We start from the raw sequence: 26,605 nt of genomic DNA on the forward strand, positions 1-26,605 counted from the left end.
AAGTGGGCAAGTCAAAATAATGCAAACAAAGGGTGGTTGACACATACAACCAAGTTAGTTGCGATTATGAAGCTGAGGTCATCTATTAAAATAATATTCAAAATACTTCAACATGTTGCAAAACGGTTAACTGTCTGACCGTGTTGCTCAAAAGTGAGCATTTTATGTGCGAAGGCAGCCATTGGCTTATAATGATTGTCTAGCAAATGTATAACCTGAAACTGAAAAAAATCCTTCTCAATGATTATGGAAAATATACGCCATCCATATTATTTTTATTAATTAGACATTTGACTTGTTTTTAGTTGGGATGTTGGATCCCATTTTTTTTTAACAGACTGATTAAATCAAATATTCTTTCTAGAATACTCACTGAAACCGTTTCCAAGTACCGGTTCTGCTCGTGGTTTTGATACATAAAATTTCAATGAGTACAATGACAGATATTTACAAATGAAAACATTTTTTTTTTCGTATTGAAGTATACAACAATATGCTTATTTATTAAAAGATTATATTGGACCGGCACCCTTTTTGAATACCCGATACCTTTAAATAATTATTGGCCTGATATCGATTCCTGGTATCGGTACTTTCGCGCTCCTTGTTTTTAGCTGTGAATGCTCCTTCCAGCTCTCATATTAACACCAACTAGAAAAAAAAAAAACTTTCGACTTAAAATCAGCTGCAAATAAAATTTTCTGTACGATGTTTTTTTTTTCATTTATTTTCCGCTGATTGAGAATCTTTTTTCTCCAGCACATCAGGTTTTCACAATTATAATTTAAAAAAAATGTCGAGGCAAAGCAAAAGCACAGATGGAACAGACGGAAACAAGGCGGCGTATTATGCGAATACTTTATTATCAATGTGTGAATGGTTAGCTTTGCGTCTGGATATTAATAGTATATAAAAACTATACATCAAATCCAGGCTCAGTCCTAATTTTGCTGTATAATTTCTCAAGTTGGTATTGAAATTTTCTTTATCTTTATATATATTTATATATATAATATAGATAAGCCAAAGTGCATTTTCCATTTTTTTTCCTCTTGTCCATATACACATTGCACCATACATAAATAATGACATTGTAAAAATGACTCCGTATTTACAAGTATAATATATATTTCATATAATATATAAAACTTTATATTAAATCTAGGTAGATGATATTTGGGATGGTGTGTGGGGTCCGTCCGTGTTATCTGTGGTTGTTCAGGAGGATCTCCAGCCAACAGGGGCAGGAGGTGATGAACTGTCTGGAGTAGCAGGGTCCCCAGCCCTTGGCGAAACTGATCCGAACGCTGTTGGGGTCATAAGGTCCGTCCAGGAGCTCGGGCTCGGCCGCGTAGCGCAGCAGGCACGAGCGCTCGTAGTCAAACACCTTGATGGAGAAACCCGGCATCACCTTGCGCACCACCAAGCTCCTGCCGTTGGGCGCGTCCAGCGTGGGCGAGTTGACAAAGATGGGGTGTTCGCTGCGGTTATACGCCCACACGCCGTCCGGCTCTTTGCTGAGGAGGATGCCGTAGCCGATTTTGCCGCGCGTGCGCTGCACCGTGCTGCTGCGGTGCTCCAGGTTGAGCTGGCCCAGGCAGAAGCCCGTGCCCTGAGGTAGATCGTAGAAGATGCTGACGGAGTGCTCGTACACTGTGTAGAGGCGGCCCACGCGAGTGCGGTGCTCCCAGTACGCCACGTTGCACCAATGGCTCTGCTTGGGGGCGTCAGGTGACATGCTGGCATCTGCAAAGACACGCAGGGAGACGCGCTGGAGTCAAAACATCAACACAAGCAAACACAGCTAGTAAAAAGGAAGGCTTACGTTTGGAGGGATCTGCTTTTTTATTGTTGCGAGCAGATGGCTACGCTATAAATACTGAAGGAGGCACTGTATTGAAATCGAAGCCTTGTATAAATACCGCCGCTTACGCATCCATCCAACACACACACAGGCGAATAACTATACATATCCCGAGGGTGTATCGAGGTCAACCCGAGGGAACACCTGCAATTCCCGCCACCGCCTCAAGAGGTCACCGTCACAACTGAAACCCAACTACGTACACACTCAATGTTTCCACTAGTCAGATGAAGCCCAAAACGTGTCCTTGTCACAGAGGAATGAATTTGGCATCTCCCAATGACCAGTAAATCTGCTTGCTAATTCACTTTTCATGGCTGCTGTCTGTGAACACTTTTCAGCGACGGCTCTCGTGACTTAGTGCTCCCTCGGTGGAGGTCCATCTACGCACAAACATGCCGCCCGTTTACATGCCTCAAGAAATATGTCCGTAGTGAATAAGAGTTTGTATGTCTTTCCGCAATTTTTTTTTCTTACTCCTACAGAATATGATCATGTCTTTCTCCTCACATTCCACAGTAGGACAAGAGAAGGGAGGGGGTGATAGGGCTGAGGCAGGGGGTCCCCCTCCCCCAGCGCACCACTCTTCCCCCTGCTGTGGGCCCAGGGACGGCATTCAGCTCCCTGACAACTTAGCACAAGCCCGTGACCCGCTGACCCCCCGGCCTTCATGCTATCAGCTCCCATTAACTCACACACAGAGTGATGCCATTATTTTGCTTCACAGAGTCTATTGGCACAGAGGATTTAAAGCCCAAGGCCTGTGGCCCCATTCCTTTCAGCCTGTGTGCTCTCGGCGCGTAATGACCGCCCGCCGCATTAACAGACGCCTTGAAGGTGGAGGAAGCAAAGACGTCTCCCGTCCGAGTAATGCTTTGCATTTGCCGCGTTAATGAAGTTTGCGGAAAAGATTAGCGAAAAGCCAGACGTGCGCAGACACAATTGCGCCTGCTGGCTTCGGGCTTTTCTGTGCAATGCACGACCAGAAGTGACTGAGTGGGAGTCGGGGGGGCTGCAGACAGTCTCTCTGTGTGTTTGCGCACACACTGGTGGCTGAAACGACCCCCCTCCACACCACTTCACCCTTTCGGAGGGGCCCCAACATGCATGTGCCATTAGTGAATTCCACACTGCGACTCCTCCACTCGGAGCTGAGCGTTTACTGCGAGCGGCCTGTACAAAGAAGTCAGACCCAACTTGTTTACGGCCCCCTCTATTGTCTCAAATCAAACGGAGCCCACACATCAAGGTAAGCTTGCAAAGTGTGCACACAAAAGGCCAAATGGCTAACGTCGCCTTCTCTTTGATCGCCGCTATCTACTTTTCACACGTAGCCTAGAACCGAGTGGGCCGAATGTAATCGTGATTTTTTAATTTGGCTTCTGCCGATCATAAAAACGTGACACTGGAGAATAATTTTTGTTGAGTTAGGTCTGACAACTTGTTTTTAACAATTTTTCTGGATGCTGATCTTAGTTTTTCTCTATCATGTCGAGTTTTTGAGCTACAGGATGCCTATTCTCTTAAAAAAATATCAAATAAATTTGTATGTGAGGGAATAAAACATTTAGTTTGAATAGTAAGGTTTGAAAACCCCAAAAAACAAGAGAATTTAGGTATTCCCATCGGTACAGTGAGCGCGCAAATTCTAAAATGTAAAATCCCACTAACGTGCAACTTCCTTCAAATCCCAAATATTCACACACAAACGCTGTCGCAATACATACAGACGAGTATCCTAAAAATGCTCAAATGTTAAGAAACTGTCGAAAACGGGATCAACATCTGGGTAGTCGTGCGTTTTTGATTTACGCGTTCTTTCAATTGGAACAGGACTCGGTCCCGACTAATAACATTTCATGAGATCACGAACGGACGAGAACGCAAATTGGGAAATGGCGAGTGTGTGCTCCACACGTGCAAGGCACCGCACTGCCTTTAAGAGGCCAAGGCGCACAACAGCTGGAACAGCCAGTGTTCATTTTTATTTATTGTTTTGTATTATTATTTTCATGGATTACTATTCTTAGTTTGTTATTTAGTTTCCGGTTGTTCTGGTTTTGTTTTGAAATCAATGAATAACCCAATCAAAACTAATCATGAATATCATTTTTCGAGACGGCTATGCGGACCAGGAAGAGCGCCGAACGGGACAAAGGTTAGAAATGTACCTAATGTCAAGCCAGAGGGAAGACAATGAATGCACGGTGAGCCAAGCCTTTTCCTGCTTCTCCGTTGTGTCAAAGCGTCTACGTGTGCTTTTGCGCACGTGTCTGCGAACCAGACGTGTTTGTGTTTTTGTCCTCAACTTGTGTGTTTTGGCTCTTCACTGAGGTGAGAGCTTTGAAAGAAGTGCTCATTAGGATCTCTTTGACGGAGCACGACTATCAGCGAGCAGCTGGACGCTTGGAAAATCACCACGGCAACCGCTCGCCTTCTTCAGCGACGCATGTCTTAAGAGTTGGACTAAATGATTTTGCATAACTCGAAACTGGAGCAAATGTTTGATGAGAAGTAGGCCTCGGCGTGTGACACACTCATTCCAAAACAAAGCGTAGACTCAACAAAGGGTGTTAGGTAGGAAGAGAAGGTTATACACCAGAATGGAGCTAGGACACATTCAATGTTTTCTAATATTTTCGCATCTTGCCTTACGCGTCAATGAGTTTTGCGGTTTAACTTCTTTTAACCCAAGAATGCGAAATGGGAAACATGAGGACACATTAAATGTTTGGTGGAATGTTACCGAGATTGGCGGGAGAGTTTAATCTTTTAATATTTATTTTCTATTTGGAACAGTTCAATTGAATGGAAAATTCTGCTTACTAACCACCCAAGCAACAATTAAATATTGCCAACGTTAACTGATTTGTCAAAAGACTATCAGGTGTGTGGCTGGATGCTATATCATTTCCCTATTTTGTCACTATCACAAACATTATCAGGGCCCCACCGAGATTCTTTTCTTATTTTAACACATTACAACGTAATACAAAGAGAATAACATTCGCAAAAAAAAAAAAAAAAATACCCAATTGCCATTTGTTTCTCTCTGTTGTAAAGTTTAATATTGAAAGTACAAAGTATTGCAAAACAGTCACATGCTCCGCTTATAATTCATATCTTCATTGTTGTAAGTGGGAAGGGACCAAAAAAAAAGTAATTTTATTCAATATGTATTTTTTTTAATTAATCTGTTTTGGGAATTTTATTTGGACAAATATCGAAATCGCCATTGGCCTAAACATTTTTTTTAAATTAATATCGCTGGAATTTCAGTGGCTTTTTTCCTCATTCTCTCCATTAAGTGAAACATTTTTTATCACAACAGTGTGACACACTTTCTACCTAGTTCATTTTAAAGCATACACAAACATACGTTGTTCAAGTATAGGTGCCCAAAAGTTCTGTTTGCATTTCCCTCCCTCATAATCGACACGACGAGCAGAGATTCACTGCCAAATCCTTATCATCTATTCAAAATCTGTGCTGATCTCAAACCCAAAGCAACGAAACAGCGCAATGTGCAGGGATCTATGAGTCACAACAAGTTTATAACGCCGAATTTCACAATTTCCAAGCCTGCTAGTTTAAAAACATACTTGATGAATATATTCACACTGAAGACTAAACAGTTGAACTCCAGTTGAGGACTATAAACATCCATAGCAGTGAATGAGTTAAGATTCCGACTCTACTTGCTGAGAAATGCCTCAACAGGCGGAATCTCATCACGTTTATTTTACTAAAGACCCTCCAACAATTCCACCAGTCCACAACGAAATCGTCTCGCTAACAAACAAAGAAATGATGATCAAGCCTCAATTTCATCGGTGATAAATGTGATACGATGTGAGCAAGCTGGACATAAAGCAAGAGAGGGAACGCACAGGCGGGCCGGGCCGTTCAAATACGACACGAGGCGGTGAATTAGGGGAAGGCGTGTGTCTTCCTCCCCTCTGACCACAGCAGAGGCGCCCAACTCTTTGAATCCACGTTGGCCTTTGAGAGGGTCTGCTCAGGGTGGAGTCGTGGCAGGATGGGAGCAATTACTGGTGCTCTGCATCCATTTAACCTCATCGCCCTTTAACAGCTCCGTTTACCCATTAGAATAGTAGCACATGTTATTATTGTTATTTTATTCTCAAAAGTCTCTCCTCTTAGTGTCACTCTCAGAGCCCACGCGCCCACAACACGGCGTGTGTACACTTCCTCTTCGGACGCGCCTAACACGCAAAAGGAGTTAATGAGCTGCAACACGTTACATAACGAGATTCAAAGTGCGCTCATTGCTGTTGTTGGACATCGGCAAACAACTTGGAACGACTTGACAAACATTTTCCTGATACACTTAAAAAATATATTCTTCAATGACTCCAAATCTAATTCACTGAAAGTTAAACACACGTCTTTGAAATGTCATTCATTATAAAAAAAAAAAGAGGCTTAGAAACAAGGGGGAAAAAAGGAATGAAATTATTTTTAAACGAATGACTTAATTTAAGACAAATGACCTGCCAAAAAAGGGGAATTTGACTTATTTCCTAAAATAAGTAAACAGCCAGTCATGGGGGGGGGGACTGTCAAAAATTATAATTACAGTATTCCTTAATTAAGCTATTCTACGTCATCACCAAAGTTTAGAAACTCAGTAAGTTATAAAACTTTATTAAGATTTTAAATAAAAAAATAATAGACACACGTGAAATGCTCTTACAATAAAACTCCCCGGTAAAAAAAAAAAAAAAAAAAAAAAAAAACCTTTACCTTGATTTGAGATATTTAGGCTATTTTGAGACTTTGACTCAAAATGACATAAGCCACATAAAAAACGGTGGATTTTATTGCTTAATTTATATTCCACAATTGCAATATTAAATCAGAATACGGTGATTAGACTCGTTGGGCAACATAGAACATATTGTCAAGAAAATAATTTGACTTGACCTCCCCTTTAAGGCTCATCGTAAATAGACAATTATCACAGATCGTCATGCAGCCAATTAACACAATTGATCATTATATTACCCTTAAAGTCATTCAAAGTCAATCTTAAGACCGTGACAGTCACAGGCAAAACAACATAAAAAAATATCATGAAAAATGTTAAGACTCTTAAAGTGATTTCACCCCTCCAGGATGAATATAAAGTCACAACAAAGAAGGTTCACATCCAAACATCCTTGTGCTCACTTGTAGATAAGCACCACATCACACACACAAAAAAAATGCAAGCATGAAAGTTTAAAGAGCAGTCCAGAATTGACTTTAAGGGGGCGATAAAGCCGAAAGAGGGACGAGCCCGTGTTAAAACGCCACAACTTCCAGGGGGGCAGGCAAACAAACAATGGCTTCCCCTCCTTGCTCACTAGGCCACCTCCATTACACTTCATCTCTGTTAATCCAGAGTGGAGTGCACACATGAACTCATTCCTCTGCTAGTCTGCAGCGGAGGGGAGGAAAGAAAAAAACAAAAAAAAAAAAACACTGTTTCCAGTCCAGCTCTAAGCAGTCCAGTGGAGGGGAAGGGGGGGCGGCGAGGAGAAAAGGGAGGAGAGGGGTGCAGCAGCCTCTCATCCTGTGCCAAGGATTAGATTCCCCTCCGGCTATTAGTCTTTCCCAATGAACTGATAGGCTGGAAGGGGGCTGGGGTGAGGGAAAAGAGTGCAGGAGGACTTTACTTTATGGTCGTTGTATTGTGCTTGTAACATTTTGTGAGCATTCCTTAGCACCTCACCCCGCTCATACTTTACCTTTTTCTACCTAAAACAACAACCTAAGCATCAGCCTGCCCCTCGTGCATGGAGTCGGCCTTTAATTCGGTGCACAATGGCTCCCACTGGCAGACTATAACCCTGAGCAGGCAACATTTAGGCTGGCGTCTGGGCTATCTCTGCCATCAAAGTCAGCTTTATCAGTCAGACACGCCAACTGAAGCTGCTTTTATATGTCTATGGATTTTTTTTCTCTCCCCCGAGGTCTGGTGTGCTTGGCAGAGAAGGGGGTCGGGGGGAGAGAAGGAAGGAGGGAAAGAGAGATATGCCCTCCCACAAAACACGGCCAAGGCAAAAGTGAGAAACCGAATCCAGCAAAGCGAGCCTGGCTCGTCACAATGGGAATACTTCACATTGTCATCCACTTCCTCTACACGTTCCCTCCGTTCTGGGACGACTCCCCCAGGGAGGAAAAGCGCTACGCCCTTTGTGTAGCAGATAACAAACACAATCCATAAATTAGATCAATAAATTACAGAGAGGCTTCAAGGAGCAAAGAGGGCTAAACACGGAGGAGCAGTGTAAGGAGAAAGGAAGACGACGTGCGACTCATTTCCTCCGAAGCTCCGCGAAGTGCCAAAAGCCGTGGCAATCAAGCGAGTCGTGTGCTTGAGTCCTTCGGTGCCCTTCATAAAACTATTGGAGGGGGCGTTTATGAAAGTCGTGCCTCCGGGCCGCCGTCAAGGCCCGCAGACGTGGAAGAGGGCAGGCAGCCGAGCGCAGAAAGCAAAACACTCAGTGAACATCCTGCTGGGTGGCTACGCTCTTTGACCTCCTCGGACAACCTACGTGTGCATGTGTGCGTGTGCGCTCGTGTTTGTTTGCGAGTGTGCGAGGCAGATTTCAGCCAAGTAGGCTGGAGCCTCTGAGTAAAGAGGACCCTGCACATTCCTCAACCCACCCCCTCCTCCTCCGTGTGCCTGCAAACTTCCTACTCTGGTTAGGACGTCGGGGGCAGGGTGCAGCAAGGCACTTTTTTTTTTTCTTTGAGAGTATGTTAAAAAATCAAACTGAATGATCTTGTTTGTTTTTTATTATTTGGGTTTTTCAGACGTGTACCCTAACTCAGATTTTTCCAGTGGGGAGGGTAGTGGTTAGCACATCTGCATCAATTCTGAGGTTGGGGGTTCGAATCTCAAATATGTTTTTTCTTGTGGGGAGCTTGGATAGATGGATGGATTTTCTCAGTTTTCCACTTTCCAGTACAGTGGAAAAATGCGAAAAAACTTGACGAATTGAATGCACCCGCTGGAACGAGAAACGCTAGCACTCACTACTGAGAAGAACTCTTGTCGAGTTTTAGAATCTCTCCATGTGGCTGTTGACCACCGGAACTATTTTATCCAAGAGGAGATTGAGGGCAGCAAAAAAAAAAAAAAAAAGGGCTACTGCAGCCGAGTGGAGACTGTGTAACGCTGCAAAGCTAATAATGTAGCACTGGTAGATGTTAATTTGTTTAAAAAGTATCGTATCGTTGCTGTTGGGCGGGATCTTCACATCTCCAATACCAAGAGATGTTCCCCATAATCATGTTTAAATGTGACTATAATTTGCAAAAAAATTGACAATTTATTCTAAAGTTAGACATGTCGCTTCCACCCGGCCGTCGACATCAAAGTCCCTGCAAAAAAAAAAAGTAAATAAAAAACATTTTAAATTCTAACGAAAGCCGCGACCTGCTGTTATTCCATCTTCCGAAACTCGATTTTAAAGGTCTCAGAGGGATGAGTGATGCAATAAAAAAAAGTGCAGACGAGACAGTTTTGTGGTACTTAAAACCTGTATGCATACGTAACCTTTGTGGCTGACGACTTCCTACTATAAAGAAAAGCATTACAGCAAAACTGGTCGACGCAAATTAATCGAAGCTAAATATTTTCATTAAAAAAAAAACAAACAAAAAAAAATGTAAATTTTGAGGTGACACAATGCTGAATGACTCCTGCAGCTTCAAGAAGAGGTTGAATTATACACTTGGCAGACATCGTGTGTCTAAGAGTGGTCATAGATTAACTCTCAGGCTTTTTTCAACACTTGAAATTGGTTAATAATTTTTTAAAAAATTTTTTTTTAAAAAATACTAACCAATAGTATATATGAAAAAAGCACAAAATTGAGAAATGCAATTCAGTTGAACAAACAGATCCTTCAAACGTTAGCACGGCCTTGTTGTTTTAATTGTGACACTCATGTATGTCTTCACCGAACACTTCACAGGCATGTGCTCAGCTCTCAGTTGGAAGACGGAAACAGAAACAGCAACTTTGACATGAGGGCGAACAGGCTCCAAAGAGCTGTTGCCATGTTAACCAAAACCCAAAGCAACACTCTTTAAAAAAAAAAAAAAAGGCTTGGTATCAAATGAACAATAACAAGAAAGTCCATTATTCCGTTATATTAGCGAGACTAATTTAAAGTGGAAGGCATGTTTTTGGTTTGCCGCGTACGTGACTGACGGACGGAGGATTTCCTATTGATCGGGCCGAGTGGATCAGAGTCAGTGAGGAGAATATGTTCTGTCAGTATAATGTGGCACCAGAGTTTAGGTTTCAATCACAACACTTGCCGGGTTGTAAGACACACTGCGGCACCGTGAACATCCACACACCAGCTCCCCAAACACAGACAACAACGCGCCCCTGCCCCCCCACCCTCCCCATTGAGTCCTTTCACAACAACATAGACATCAATTAAAATTGCAGCAGTGAACATTTCCAATCGCCAGCATGGCCCTTCCCCGTCAACATCTGCAGAAAGTCTTGAAGCTAAAGGCAATGGCAGGATTTCATTAAGAAAATTATGTGCTGGCAGTCACATAGAGAGGAAGAGGGGGAAGTTACAGCCAGACCTCTAATCGAAACCGTACCCTGAAATGCGACTGCCTGACTGCACGTACTGAAGTCACACAGCCAAGACTTGAAGAAAGGCACACGGAAGAAAAGACACGTAAAATAAACATTTCAAACGTCGGCAGATTTTTTTTTTTTTTCTTTTCCAACACAAGGCCAGGGACAAAATCAATCGGGGTTTGCACGTAAAATCGATGACTTTCAAGGGAATTTCGCCAGTCAGCATTTTGTGTTCTCAGAGGGCAGACATTCACAATATGGACTCAAGTGTTGAGACAATCGGTGAATGAAAAACCCGGTCGCCATTCATGCAACTTTGTGTGAGCAGTTTGGGGAGGGCTTGATTCTTTAACAAGGGCAAAAACAAAGGCCATAATGGTGCGCTTGGAAGGTTTTGGTGTTGAAGAACTGACTGAAGTACCGACTTCAAGCTCGCCGAGTCTTCGGGTCATTAAAAATGAGGTGTCATGCATAAGCATCAAACACATTTCAAAATGATGTTCACGTCAACCCTTGGTCCCATGTTTCGTCACAGCCGCGCGAGAGATTAATGCCCAGCGGATCAAGTTTAAGATAATGAAAGAGAGAAAATCATGTTTCTCCAGTTACATGTGAACAGCCAGAGAAAATGAAGCACTTTATTGTTCCTCTCTGTCCACAATGAGCTTCTGTCCTTCCCCTCTCGCTGTAAAAGGCTTGTTTGGAGATGTCGACTGACATGGGCCTCTGCAGCTAATCCACACACAGCATTCTGATGGCTCAAAGAATGCACCGGCTATTCTGAGTTTTAAAAATACTGACGGCTATAGATTCGGGCGCAACTGTCCACACTCCTCTGGGGAGGAAGGGGATAAAAAAAAAAATTTAAAAAAAATCTTGAGCCTATTTTAGCCAGCAATCAGACCACAGGCCAAAATCCTGGTCAGCCAAGGCCAGTGTCTGGATTTATAATTGTGGGTAAAATGGTGAGAAAATAAAAACAGCCTCCACAACTGGCACCTCCTCCGCTCGCCTTTGCCAGGCAAGCACATTTACAGTGGCCGACTCAAAAGGGAGCATTGTTCCCCTTCTTAGCCTTGAGAGGAGGCACACTAAAACACTAAACTAACAGTTGGACATTCCATACATTTTTAATGGCATTGCACGCTCCTTATTTGTTGCTCTAACCCCATGCCCTGAGCTGAATGAATGGCGCTTTTGCGGCTGTGCTGCCGTGCGGTGTGAAGCCAGCGAAGATGGCAACGGCAACCCTACGCACGATTACGTCACTTGCAAAGCAAAATAATAAAAAAAATTTAAAAATGAAGGCTTCTTAGCACACACGGTTTCTGTGACTGCGCACACACACACATTATTCTGGCTGAACACAGCGCACTGTGTTACCTTGAATGACAAGCATGGTGCCAGGAGATTAGACTCGGAGTCATGCATGAGGTTTTTGATTAATCTTTATCTGTGAGCCCTTCAGAAGTTAATCAAACACCCGACAGCGCTGGCACCACACTGGCTGGCCAAAAGACAGATAAATACTGAGCCCGCATGCTTGTTTCTCGTGGCATGTAAAAGGTTTTAGGCCACGGCGAGGACTGCTTTAGATTAGCACCGCAGCCACGCTATGTGTGCGCGCAAGGGCCAGACTAAACGGCACGGTTCGGTTCGGATTTTTTTTTTAAAAAGCCGCAATGACATTTGTTGTTTTGATTATATAAAGATCATATATAACCACAATGTGCCTCAATTTAGCACGGAACTGCAACAAAGCTGAATTGTTAACAAAAGGGACAAAAGTGTGACGTAGTTGTATTCTGTTCAACTGTTTGTAAGTTTGCAGGCAACTTCCGAGACTTCTGGTGCCGTTATATAATTGTTTGGGTGTGAGGGTCTATTAATGCCAGTGTGACTTGAATCATGAAAATAAATATGGTCTACAGTATTTTGTAAAATATTGGAATTGCAATTCCCCCCCTCTCAATATTGCGATTAAATATGCGCTATTTTCTGTCAAGGTCCTCTTCCAATATATTTTTCGTTCTAAACAAACAAGTAAGAAATCCATTTGTATTCCAATAAGCAATAGATTTATTTTAAATAAATGTTTTGGTCTCTAGGGTTAGGCTTGCACTAAAAAATTATTATAATTTCCCCCCACCCCCCAAATTGCAGGCTTTGCTATTTGAACATTACATTCTAATTCATTACGATGCCAACTTGAATTTCATCAGTTTTTCAGCCTTGGTCTGGAAACACAAAATAATCAAGATCCTCACCAAGACATAATGGATAATTTGATAGCATATACACACCAGTACACCTACAAACGTTGGCGCAACGGAGTATTTTTACATACAACTGCTAAATGTATATGAGCCAAACTATCGATTGTTGACCAAGTCAAAAGAACTTCTCTGTACATGGTCAATAGCACATCCTTCCTTTGCAGTACCAACCACAGAGGTGGTCTCGTGCAAAAACGGCGAAGCTTTACCAGACATTTGATTTGTCAAAAAAAAAAGAATTACAAATTTCCTACGATAATCGCAACGAGCCGCGCACAAAATGTGCCTTATTCGGCAAACAAAGCACGTCTTGTCATAAGCAGACACATGATGCCATCATCTTTGTAGAATTCATAAGTGGGTGTCGCGCCACTCTGATGCCACACTAATTACGGGGCAGACGCGGCTATCGCCATCTTGCCGACACACCCCGCAGGGGAAGGACAAATCAGATGGGAGATTACCGCGCTAAATGGTCCCATGGCGAGCTGGACTGAATCGGACCATTACAGACTCCTCGGAACGATCATAAATAACGTTTTAAATAGAGTTCAATGTTTATCTTTCTTGATGTCTACGCATCTTGAAGCGAATATGGATACGTCCTAAGCTAAAGGCCAGATGACATCTTTTTTTTTTTTTTTTCTTTGGTCAGAGTGGAAAGAATCTAGACTGCAATCAACCTACAAACAATCAAAACAACTACAAACCTGCACACACCCTTGCATACGCAACAACCGGGCATGTTCATGAACTTCTGCCGTGTACTCCAACTGAGGATATTCAGCGGCACAGCCCTCGAGAGGAAAAGTTGAAAGTGGATTTCTGATCGCAGTCTAACAATGCTGAGAAAGGGAAAATGAAAAATGTGCTTATCGCTCTCATCAATGGCTCATTTCTGTGTGTGAGTGTGCGTGCGTGCGTGTTACGTAAGAGGAAACGGAAACCAGCCTCCCAGGACAGGAACAGATACTTGAGACTGCGATTGTGGGTAAGGGCTTTACGCGGCTACACAGAGAATAAAGCACAAGACCCCTCAGGATGTACAGACGTGACAAACGGGGTGACGAGAGCCCCTACAAGACCGGCCAACATATCGCTCGTCTCTCCAACATTCCTCAGGCTCCCCCCGCTGTCAAAGGGCCAGTCCACCTCCCCGCCGCTGCTACAAAAGCCAGGCCGCTTTTTTAAAGCAGGATGTTTGTCTGAGGACTCCTTCCCCTCAAATAAACAATCCGCAAAACCTGATTTCAGGAGGCAGGGTGGAAGCACTCCAGTCACATTATTTCCACATCCCGTATCCTGGAGCATCGCTGTTCCTGAGGGAGTGTGGGCGGCGAGGCGCGGAGAAGGCGCTGGGAAAAAAATTCAGGTCTGCGGTGGAAACCTGAGGAGACGTGCCAGGCTGCCTTGAGGGGGGTGAGATGAGCCCAAACTACAAGATGCTGATCTGGTCGTTGGAACGTGACAACCTGGAGACGACATGTCTTGTGGGCCAGATGCAGATCTTGGTTTGCATTGAAAATTATTAATTAATTGCGTGTCATATTGGATTTTATCGGCATCCATTTGTAGCAGGAGTATATATTCTTTATGTGAAAAAAATGTTGAGAAAAAACAAAAATTTACAGTTTAATTTGGAGAAGTTTACATTTTTGTTAATCAGATTGCATTTTTAAATTTTCAACTACATTTTCACCAATTGTCATTAAATTAAAGGCCATTTTCTAAACACATTGCACATGTTGAGGGTAACTTTGGTCAACAGAAACCTTTAATCAGAGATGCTGTTGAGTGTTCATGGACATATAAGATTTTTTGCTGCTGTAAAAAAAATATATATTTTTTTTTCGAGCACACCAGATTTGTATTTTTGTTTTTAAGTTTGACCGACAAAAGCTCACACAATACATATTTTAACATGCGTTGTCATTTCAGAAAAAAAATCTACCTGTTGCTGAACTTTTAATTCATGCTATGAATATTACTATTATATATTATATTATTGTCGTCAGAATATTATAATCATTAAAAAACTGAAAATTTGATGTTCAAGAGAAAAATAATAAATAAATCAGGGAAAACGTTTCATCTCGAAAAGTTAACCTGCATCTCGGATTGAAAAAAAATGTGCCAGGACTGAGAACTAATGAGTACTCAATTGTGAAACTAGAGCGGTAAAATGTTCTCAACTATTTCATTATTCCTAATCTTTCGAGTGCGGCTAAAACGGGGCCCAGTGACACACGTCAACCCCAGCGTGAGGCGTCAAAAACCCATTTCATAAGAACTAGAGCGCCTTCGTTGTACGCCTTTCTAGAAATGAATTCTAATTTCAGATAGTTCACCAACGTGGCCGCTTTTAAGCGTGATCATCTCACGTAGAGAAAATCGGTTGAGCAAGGAGGGCGGACTAGATAGCGAGTATGTGGACAGAGCCTTCTTGCTGGCATCGCTACTTAAGAGCGCCTCGTTGTTGTGTGACACCAGGACACCAGAAGTTCTTGGTAGCATCCATTTTTTTTTACGTCATACTAGCCTACTGGTATTTGACTGACAGTTGAGCGGGACGTGGTTTCTGCACATTAAGCTGACATGTCCACAGCATTTGAGAGCAGAGAGAATAGCTTGAATTTTCATGATTTTGATCATTCCTTTTATAGACTTGCCCATTTTTTTTAGCATTCAAATTATCTCTGGGAGGTCAAACTTACAAGAAATATTTCTGATCACTTTATATTGGATTTAAAGCACAACATCTTAACTGCCGCCTCAGGGCTCACCAAATATAAAAAGAAAAAGCTGAAATTTTTTCTAATGCACTTTGGCAGGTGAGTTGTAATTAATTTCAAGACGTGTCAATCTTAATTCTCTAGCCCTTAATCACACAAGAGTCTGAAAGGCCCACTGTTCACAAACGTCTACAGGGCATATTTGAAGTGGAAGCAGAATCACATGCCCTTCGTCGTTGTGTTGGGTGACATTTCTATCAAGTCATCACGTGTGTTTCCACGGAGGCCCTTCTCCAAAGCGCCCCTCCACCAGACACTGGCGCACTCATCTTGGCATTGATCATGAATATATTTTTATTCTCTCACTTGCATGTCAAAGAATGCAAATGCATAACTTCCTAAAATTGCCTATAAAATAAAATACACAATGGGCAATAAACAAAAGCTATTAGTGGCCCAAGCACCTGCTCACTACAATATCCTCGATCAATCAAACATGAAGTCTATTCCTATTAACCATCTTTTGCCTGGCAGATTCAGTCGATACATGAGTGGGCTTGTCAAAGCGACTTTGCTCCAGAGACAGGCTGGCATATTGTGCAGAAAGCGGAATGATTACTGGGTGGGAACTTCTGACTACCGATGCCCTCTAGTAAGTGTGCATTACAGGGAAGAGGGCACCTAATGTACACAAGGTCTTTCCGCTTCTTCTGTCCAGCTTTCCCACACTCTCAGGAAGGGGAAAGAAAAGAAGGGGAAAAGGACAGTGACTCAGGTCACTTTGTATGTCCTCCTGATCATGTGACCCCTGTAAATACGAGGGAGCCCCTGCAGTCACAGCGGCGTGAGTGCGTGTGTGTGTGTACAGAGTGTTATGCCGACAAATTCCATGGCTTGATTGGGAACACAACCTGTGATGATGGAAGAATGTAGGCAGGCTGGAGCCACAATATTACAGCAGTCTAAAGCAGGAACAGTTAGAAGGATTACATCATTCATTGATCGTAAATATTGTTTTCTATAAGAGGAACATGTTGGCATGTCGACAAAAACAAAATACAAAACATTTACAACCAAAAAAGACAATTGTTTTAATGTGGTTTCAATTAAGTTTGCTACCATTTTTTTTCAGGTGATACTTGTACGAGTATTCTCTCTTGAGTACTGACAGATACTGAGAACTGTATATCAAATTTCAATTAATATAACGACAGATATTTGTGGGAAAAAAAATATCTTCTTTCTGACGCACATTTTGATTCGCCAATGTATTACGACACCAAATCCTGGCAAGGAAGACTTACTCATAACCTGATTTTTATTTTTAGTCTTTAGTATCATTAGCTGATATCGGCGGCCTCAGTGAGTACCCGATACCTTGAAATAAGGCCAGTATCAACCGAGACTGACACCAAAAAACATAATAAAAGAGAAATATAAAGCAACGAACTGGTTTTAAAAAGTATAATAACTATGATTGGTATTTACATGTTGACTTTATGCCTTTAAGAGGCGTGGCCTAGTGAGTAAAAACTGGTGTCAGTCTGCATGTTGAGAATCTGGGCGTGATTTGAAGCATTCGATTGAACGTTCTCATTTTGCATTTGTGTTTGACCCGTTAAGTAATTGTAAAAATGCATCAGCGACTGTGACTCTCCTTGCTGAGTTTTATTTCACTCCAGCAGCGGCGTATCTAGCAGTTCAAAGCTCAAATGTTGGACTTGTATCTTGAAACACTCGTAACTTGGGGCACTTGTACGTCAAAATAGCACGGTATATGTATCATATAATATTACTGCACATGGGCAATGATTAAGGGGTCAATGTGTTCACAAGCACTGTAGTAACAATGCGTGGGAGAAGGTGCCTGCCCATTCAATTCACTCTCATCTGTTACGCTCCGCTTCGGAGGTCTTTGCCAGGGAATTGTCTTTCAACAGGAGAAATCCAGCTGGAGAAATCAAGTTTTCCCTGAATGAGAGTGCCATAATAAAGGGAATGCGTAGGGAGCGAGCGGCCCTCAGACAGTCATACAGGAAGCAATGAGGCCTGCTTCAAAGACCTTCATTCTGATGTGCACACGACGAGACCCGGGCGCTGAGGAAACAGGTGTGCGGGCACACTGGGAGGGCAGCGCAAGTACACACACACGGCATACTATGCGTGCACATGCTCCCAAGTCGACCTGACGTAAACAGACATCCCAGAGTGTCTGGTGGAGGCTTTCTTTCTCCCACAATGTGACGCAGCCATGTTTAAATAAAACGCTGAGAATGGTCCAGATGGCTATGAGCACATATTGGCTAAAGATAGCAGCACAAGCCCGAGATACTGATAACACGCCAAATGGGCTTTGATGCTTTTTAACGACGTACACTCCAGCAAAGAAGTATATCAGGAATGTGAACGGAAACATCATAAGGCGACTAATAGGCGTGAAGATTTTGTATTTGGCAGGCATAAATTGATGCAAATGTGTTGTAATCGTTCAGAAGAGACACGTTATCTACGCAAGCATTTCGAATGTGTTGCAGTGCAATGGTGCTACGCAGAAGAATGCACATCGATCATTTCTGAGGCCCCCGGCCGCACGCTGGGTTTGATTATTCCACACATTACACCCCACCCACTCGTGTTTACTTGTTCCTGTCAGGGTTTGGAGTCTGGCTCCCATACACGCACCGAGCAAGCTCTCGAGCCGAGCTGCGGGGTGGATCACATGGAGTGTGATTTCCAGGTCAGCTGCATGCTAAATGTACGATGACTTGACCGTATGCATGACGGGCGTATAGGTTAGAGAGAGTTGAGCTGTGTAGGGGAGGCACGACGTCTGAGTACAAAAAAATGGGCAAGTCTCTTTAATCTGCATAACTGAGTGCTAAATGACGGAGACTTCCTTGAGGCTCCTGATGATATTTTACATCATTAGCTTCGCTAGGGAGGTTATGTTTTAATCTGTTTGTTTGTTTGCAGGATTACAGGAAAAGAAAGCAATCTTTATGTAATTTTGTGTGCGTGCGTGTGTATAGCAAGGCATGGGGGTGGTGGCTAGAAATAATCAGAATTTGTGCCAAGGCAGATAACTATATATATATATATATATATATATATATATATATATTATTTATTTTTTTATTATTCCAAATGTACAGTATGAAGAGAATAGCGATAGGATTCATACCCCTTTATAGAGCAGGTAACCATCTTTGGTCACATATATTATAACACGATCGCAAACAGAATGACAACTCTTTTTAAAAAGGTAACTCTATTAACCCTACATAGTGGTTAAAAGACTAAAATAAAATGCTTTTAACAAGAAAATCGTACTCTACAATATTTGGACTTTGTAAAATCATATAGTAATTAAATGGAATGAAAAGAAGTCAACAGTTTGTGCTTAATGATTAAATTCATTGTGGCATTAAAATTGTGTTGCAGAAAAAAGAAGACTTTCACTTAACTACTGTGAGTGGCTCAGTAACATGCAGAAATACAAGTCATTTTTTGCAGAGGATAAAGAATATATACCTGTGAGTGTTGTTATACTGTCGGTCTACAAGCATTGCTGCACCGTTTGTGTTCAAATGTCCATTCCTTAAAGTGTTATCCCCCATACGGTCAATGCTATTCATTAGCCCAACTATGTTTCCTATAATGTACTAGCATTAAGTTTGTGGAAGTTATGCGTTTGTTTTCCGTACACAAATTGTAATTTTTTCGGTTTTTTTTAGTTCAACTGGGAGTGCCATTAAAAGCTTTCAGACTCTTTTTTTTTTTTTTTAAGATTTGTTCACTATGCCAGACTGATGATAATTTTTAAGAGTTGTGTTCATTGCAAGTATGCAGCGCTTCAAGGCATTGGCGAGAGTGGTACTGATCCAAACTCTTTTGTAAAAATGTTTTGTTCAATTATAACCAACTCATGGTGGGAAACATCGCTTGCCTCACTATGTTAAAAACAAACCGCATGTGTCGCCTTATTCTCAATGCTGAATCACACAATGTGCGCCAGGATGGCTTCAATCATTAGCGCACAGCACGGAAAAAAACACCACCTTCTGGTCCACTGGTCAGCCTCTCACCCGAGTGCGGCCTGCGCCAGCGGCAACACAGTAGGGAGAAACCAAAGCCTCGCATGTCGAGAAACTCCCAGCTCACCACAGTCTCACAGGAATTGTGGTGCACGCTCTGACAAGCCCCTCGTTTGTTGACTCAGGGAGTGTCGCCACACTGGGCCACACTGGGTGGTGACAGCCGTCTACCAGGGGAGCAGCGGGGGCCTCTCTGGCCGTATACTTCCCTGCCAGGTAACCAGCGACTCAAGCCTCCAAGGAAATGCACAGCCTAGCATGTACGTACTCCCTGTTTATGTGATGCCGTCAGAGGCGCTGGTACGAAGACGGGCGGGTGGGGTGGCGGGGTTGTGAGCTCACGCTGCCTGCCACCAGAAAGGCGTGTTTCATTTCAAATCAGAGGACACTGTCTGTTTCTACTCACTTCCTTTGGTGGTTTCCCCCCCCGAAGCCTCCCTTCCACGACAAGCCACGCTAGATTGACTCTTGTACGTCTGCACGCACGCATGTGCGCAAGTTCTGCGTGCGTGAGTGTGTTTCTGAATGAGCCCGGATCTTATTACGCTTTTTATCCCACTCAAATATTTCTGAAAGGAAAACAGAGGGTGGGGAGGGCCGCACGCCCTGTGGAACCGCTACTTACAATGAAACCTTTATCTGAGCAGCTCACGCTCTTAATGGCTTTTAATGAGAGGGAATAAAACGCAAGGCCAAAATGAAACCTGGTCAGTTTGTACATTCATTCAGATATGCTCAACAGCTGCGCTAAAAATACAGAACTGACCTGTTGTCAAGGTGCGCGCGTAAAGAACTCTCGTGCTTTTTTTTTTGGTCCACAAATTGTACAGCCAAAATGTGTCGCACGTAGGATAAAAAAAAAAAAAAAAAGTACTATGCTCACCAGAACGCTCTCAATATCAGGGATAATTGTACAATATTCTGACAAAAAAAAAAAAAAAACAGGGTCGCTATCCAAATGATTTCCTTTCTAAATACTGAAAGCTCATAATGAATACTGAACAAACAACTTTTTTTTAAATATTGCCGGTCTTGTGCGGCTATTTAACTGAATTATTTATAAAAAAAATACCCAGAAGATTGCATCACTCAAAAACATCAACCACAAAATCCACACGTTTGGAAATTCTCGACAAAGTCTTCAAAAAACGACTTCCTCGGAACACTGACTTCTTTCTTGTACAAATGACTTACGACACATTAATAATATTCTGCTCACCAGCATCGATATAATTTATCCGTCTCTTATAATCACGATTAACATTTTCCAAAACAAGCTCCTCCGACGACAGTTGGAGGAGCACACCCACCTGAGAATTCCCCCAGAGTGACGTTTGGTGAGCTGGCTGCCTCCGTTTCAGTGTAAGACAATGTGGAGTCTGACAGGTCTGCAGGGAAGGAAAGAGGAATTAGCCTCCTCATTAGGTGCATCAGCCTCCCTGCTATGTTGCTACAGGCGTTCTCCTGCTACTATTCATCATTGCTCGTGTCAATATCATGTTCCCCATCCACTAAAGACTATTAGTTTCATCCCATAATAGATAACAGCACAGGCTCACTAACAGGCTTTAACTGATGACATCCCCCTACAAGAGCTTCCAGCTGGCCTCGCGCTCGTCGAGCCGCCAGCCCCATAGAACACGCAGCAGTCACTACGCCACGCTTTTTGAAAAATGGATGTATGGATATTTCACCAGAGCAGGAGGAGAGCGAGCCAAGTTCCATTAAAGCCGTTATTGAAAGAAGTTCACAAAGTCGTTGTAGATCAAGGGTTAGGACGTGGAGGTACATTAAGGCATCGTTATGTGAAGCTGAGATGATTGGCGCCACTTACCCAGTGGCTTGTGTTCTTCATTAGGGGAGAGCCTTGAATATGGAGGTGGGGGGGACTCTGCAAGATGAAATACATGAAGTTAAACACAGCAATACATATATTAAGTATAATAAATTAACTTTCATGTGTGTATTTTGACAACATGTGTAATAGAGCTTTGCTCTGAACTAGGGACGGACTAATTAATCAGCTGGATGACTTAATTGGCCGATATTAGGTCTTGTAAAATAGGCAGATTTTTTTTTTGCCTTTTTTCACATTAACATATAAGACCAGGGGTGGGCAAACTTTAGGATTGACGGGCCACAATAGGTTCGAAAAATTGACAGTGGGGCCGGACCAGGAGCGGATGGATGGAGTGTTTTGGTAACCTCACCTCAGAAAAATAAAATACATTTAATTTTAAATGAAAGTGAACAAAAGCTTTACAACAATATATGTCTTTGAAAAAAACACAGTATTTTGAAAATAAAACATTAACAAGGTTGATTCATTTTATTTTTTTTCAAGTTCGGTGGGCCGGATTAAAACGTTTAACGGGCCGCATGTGGCCCCCGGGCCGTAGTTTGCCCATGCCTGCATAAGACAAAGATACTGACATTCAACTCCCATCCCTCCCAAAATCAGCAAAACTAAGCATATTTTTGCAGATTCTTCTCTCAGTTGTCTCAGTAGTCAAATGTTATGCCTGTAATTCATGTTTATTGTTTGTTTCATCCCATATGCTTTTTTTTTTTTTTAATTTATGGGCCAATTAATTGGTGGTCAGAATTTTATTCTGTTGGCATTGACCTAAAAAAAAAATCCATATCAGTCAAGGCCTGAGTGTGTACCCATAAAAATGTATTGCTTTGCGATATAAATTGGGATATCATGATTCATACCTCCCTGCCAAAGTGGCAAAAACATTCCAAGACACTTAATTAGGTACACTCAAACTATCTAAAAAGATCCAATAAAATGTTTGTGGTGTCCAATTGTAGTTGTGTGCAAGGGCAACTCAATATTGTAGTTTTGTGAGTAAACATTCCAGTAATATGTATTCCGGGTTATGCTGATGGCAACATTGCAAGACAAACTTTAAATCTAAAAAGAGAAACAAACTGCATCGTGATCCAAAATGCTTAGAGCGCTAATATGCTAATGCCGCCGATGTTTAACATAAACATACAGGAAGCATTAATCCAAAGTAAACGTCAGCTTATTTCTGACAGGACACTTTTATCTTATGTAAAGAAGAGAAATAAGGAGAGTTCTTTGCACAGGGAGGGCAGAGAGGAAAGAGTGTGACCTTGCTGCAGGGAAAAGGAGAAGGAGAAAAGCATAATAGCAGCAGGTCCTTGAAGAGTGGCGGCAGTAATTGCCAGGATCTGAACTCAGTCACTCAGATACACGGCGAGTCAGTCTGGCGCCAGTCGTAGGCAAACTTTATATTATCACCACTCCTCCACCTAAATAGCATGAGGGGACCTCTTAGGACAAAAGGGCTTTTAAAGGCGCAACTTGAAACGGAGCTCATTTGAAATGTACAATGCCCAACCAAATAAAAGGGATGTGTTTGGGATTCAGCCCAATGTAGCCTCCAAGTTGACAAAAAAAAAAAGTTTAAAAACCTGTTAAATATTTTCTTGAGAAAAACGGTTTCAGACGATTTTACAGAGCACTTGTATCTCCAAATTGGACATATCGTACTTTACCATTTCCAAACAATGTCCAAGCCAGTCGGTGATTAAGATCTTGATTCAAAGCTTGAGCCTTGAATAGCATGAAAGAAATGCCATCTCTATCGGGCCACGCGTGAACGCATGTGAGCTATGTCTACTACGAGCCTGCGTCCTGAAATGTGTAATGTGAAATGCAGCTCCCGTTTTTTAGGGGGGGGGCGACTTGACAACAACACACCTTCGTCTATCCAAAGTAACCGCCTGAAAAAAACTAAACAAACTCGCCCAATCGTGTTTTTGTGCGCACAACGCCGGAGTTGAATTTAATCTGATAGCGTTGCACGCATGCCTTTGAAGAGCCGAAAGCAGCCAGCTGGCTTGTAAACATGGATGTTATGGAAAATCCACCTCCTGTGCCAGAGAGGAGACAGAAATACTGACACTTGCATCTTTGCGCATGATAGTGTGCGTTGTCATGGCATCAGCGGGGTCAAGTGGCCTGGTGTCGGGGGTTTTGCCAAACTGCAGACTTGCCCGTTGCCTCAAGTTTAATGTTTCCAATCAGTCTGGGAGCCCCACGACAACGGCACAATAGCCCAAGGTTCTCTTCAATAACACTATTATGACATCGCCGGGCTGTTCAATGGAATCTACTTCAACCACAGTTGGACAACGTACAAAAAATGTCTTCAACCTCCAAACTACTTACACGTTAGAGACTCTAAAGTCGCAAGCCAGACATTAGTGAACGGATGCAGTGAAAAGATGAACTTTTTGGAAGAGGCAAACACACGGCGTCATTGTGAGGCCAATGTGTCACAGGCCAGCGTAAGTGATGTTCTGGTACATAAACTGACAAATCTTTTCTTTCAAGGCAGTATATAGGTTCATGGAACGTTAACATTAGCCACGACTGAATATCTCCAATAGGACAAAAGAACCCCATATGAATAACTTCAACAAAATTAGTTACATGCAGAGTACATTTACACTTGTAAATGCGACAATCTAGCAGTTTGATTCCTGCGAGACGTTTATTGTTCACTTTGGGCAAAGGAGTTAAATCAATGACAGTAATTAAGAAAGATTAGGAGCAGTTATTCTGGATTTATTGACGAAATGATGAAAAATGCTTAAATAAGTTACGGTACAAATGATTAGCAAATTCTAGCTATAGATGAGTGATTCCCAACAAACGTGCCATGAGAAAGTGTGACGTGGGAAATGATCACATTTCATGTAATTGACTCAAATATTAATTATTTACGACAAATAACAAATCTTAGTTCACATATGGTGGCAAGTCAAACAATTAAACATTTTACTAACTGGTAATTCATGTCTATAAGCCTTTTTTTGGATGATAGTGTGTCCTGACATTTTTTCCAATGTAAAATATGTTACTTGGGTGAATAACACGGCTCCAGATCAGTAATTCTGTAGACTCCCCCTAGTGGTACACAAAAGTATCACGAAATAAAACGTTCAAACTGTGCGTGATGTTACAGTAGAGTAACTAGTACAACTGTTGAGTGCAGTTTATTTGTGTTTAAATTTTAATTGCAATGCGCTTGCATCAAATCTTTCAGAGCTGTTTTAAAAACATTTAATTAGGTATTACAATTTGAGGCCAGTGTTAATGCTCAAACTGCATCATGCGAACAAAACATTTTAAGGAATGAAACCCAGTGTCTTATTTTTATTGAACACTTGGGCTTTGTGTATTTTAATGCTGGCGGCACTTAAGTATTTTTAGAGGTGGAGTTTGGTGTAAAAAGTTTTCAGAGGAACTGTTAAAGAGGATTGTACATGCATAGGTCAGCCAGTGGAGTTCTTACCTGGCCCACAGAGGCGGCTATAGTGATATGGGTTGCAGCATACAGTTGGACTGTCCGGGCCCCAACAGCTCTTACACTCACAGAGCGGTTTGAGCTGGGCTGGATGCTGGAGGTCGGACCAGCGGTACAGTTTACATACGAGCAGCTGCGGGGACGCCACATGGCCGCCCAGCCTCAGCTCAGTCCGGGACACCAGCACACAGTCGCTGGGGAGGCCGCCTTTGGACTCCACCGCCTCCAGTAAAGTATCCAGCGCCCTCTCCTTAAGCTTTTTTAAAAGCGAGTGCGTGGCCGACTTGAGTTCTTGCTCGTGCACGGTGCGCGGCATCGCCTCCTGGCCCGCCTCGGGGGAGCCGGCGTCCCGCTGTCCGAGACCCCTGAACGCCAAGTGGCACGACCCGGGTTCCCTGCTACCCGGGGCCGCCTCTGGAGCCCTGAGCTCGGAGTGGTCCCGCTCTTTAAATAAGCAGCACGTCACCGTCCTGGAGTCGCTGTCCTGCGCGGATCGGGGACCCCGTTGGTCCTGCTCGCTCCCCGCGCCCCCATCTTGGTCCACCACCTCCACGGGGCCCCCGGCGTCCCCGACGAAAGACCCGCTGGGGGTCACCGGTCGGAACTCCGTTTTGGGAATCTTCTGCGGGTTGTTCGCGAACACATCGTCCCTGCACCCCTCGCTAGTTTGGCCATTTCCATCGTCCCCCTCTTTATCTGGAATCAAACGGCTTCTCCAGAGTCGCCGCACAAGACCTGAGCGTTTCGTCCTGAACATACGACAACTTGACTATCTATTCGGGGTGGGGGGTGGGGGGTTACTCGTCTACGGCTGTCCCAACGTTGCACACACTCGACATGAAGAAGTGAGCGAAACGCCGTGCAAGGCATGCACAGCCGACCGACGAGCACTTCTGGCCAAACGGCAACATTAGACGCGCGACGCACGGCTTGCGTCTACGCGCCCGACAATAACATGAGCGACCAAACGCCACATTCCGAGCACAATGCAAAACAATTAAAAAACGATAAGAAAGCGTCTCGTAGGATTGGTTAAAAGTCAGCTGAGAACACCGAAGAAGTCGTGGAGTCCATCATTAAGGGAAAAAAAGTAGCACCCTCAAGCTCCAAAACCCCGCTGACTTCAAAAGTTGGCACTTGTGTTTGTTTGTCACGCACCGAGCACAAAAGCGACGATTAAATCGCAAAACAACGCGCTCGGCATTAACATCCTTGTCCTCCTGAGACGTCACTGCAGCTCTTTTCTTTTTTTTACAATCCCAACAACGGATCCAAGCGAGCGGACGCGAACAAGAGGAGCGATCCCCGGGACCAAGAAGCGCATTCCTGCTTCTCTCCTCAGAGTCCAAGCAAACTGCAAGAGAGCCAGCTCGCTTTCTTTCCCCGTTTCTCTCTTTTTCACTCCCCCCCCTTCCCTCTCTCTGCCCCTCTCTCTCTCGCTAACACACATACACACGCGGTCGCTCGCACGTACATGCGCACGCACCCACGCACACACGAATACACGCGCACACACGCACACGCGGGGCCCCCGAGGAGAGCGCTGGAGCCATTGGCTGACTACCATCATGTGCTAGTCTAGACACTTTGGCGGCTGGGAGCTGCACTGATTGTTGCGCAAACAAGGTTTCAAGTTTCTTAACTCTTAAAGGCGAAACGGCCACCTCT

The 26,605-nt window shown here is 43.2% G+C and overlaps 1 protein-coding gene across 2 annotated transcripts; it reads right to left on the reverse strand.

The window, feature by feature from the left end:
• Nucleotides 1-844: 844 nt before the first annotated feature.
• Nucleotides 845-26,342, reverse strand: smad6b (SMAD family member 6b). Of its 2 annotated transcripts, XM_088298777.1 has the most exons (4): nucleotides 24,926-26,341; nucleotides 21,424-21,480; nucleotides 20,900-20,977; nucleotides 845-1,746 (listed from the first exon to the last, which is right to left on the reverse strand). In XM_088298777.1, exons 1-4 carry the CDS (start codon nucleotides 25,692-25,694, stop codon nucleotides 1,205-1,207), a joined length of 1,446 nt encoding a protein of 481 aa, XP_088154903.1. In that variant the 5' UTR covers nucleotides 25,695-26,341; the 3' UTR covers nucleotides 845-1,204. The 2 variants fall into 2 exon arrangements, with proteins under 2 accessions (XP_088154903.1, XP_088154904.1); XM_088298778.1 differs by lacking the exon at nucleotides 20,900-20,977 and having other exon boundaries at nucleotides 24,926-26,342.
• Nucleotides 26,343-26,605: the final 263 nt, after the last annotated feature.

This window comes from Idiotropiscis lumnitzeri, chromosome 6, assembly GCF_059441095.1.
Source record: "Idiotropiscis lumnitzeri isolate Australia: NSW breed Sydney's pygmy pipehorse chromosome 6, RoL_Ilum_1.0, whole genome shotgun sequence".
NCBI lineage: Eukaryota > Metazoa > Chordata > Actinopteri > Syngnathiformes > Syngnathidae > Idiotropiscis > Idiotropiscis lumnitzeri.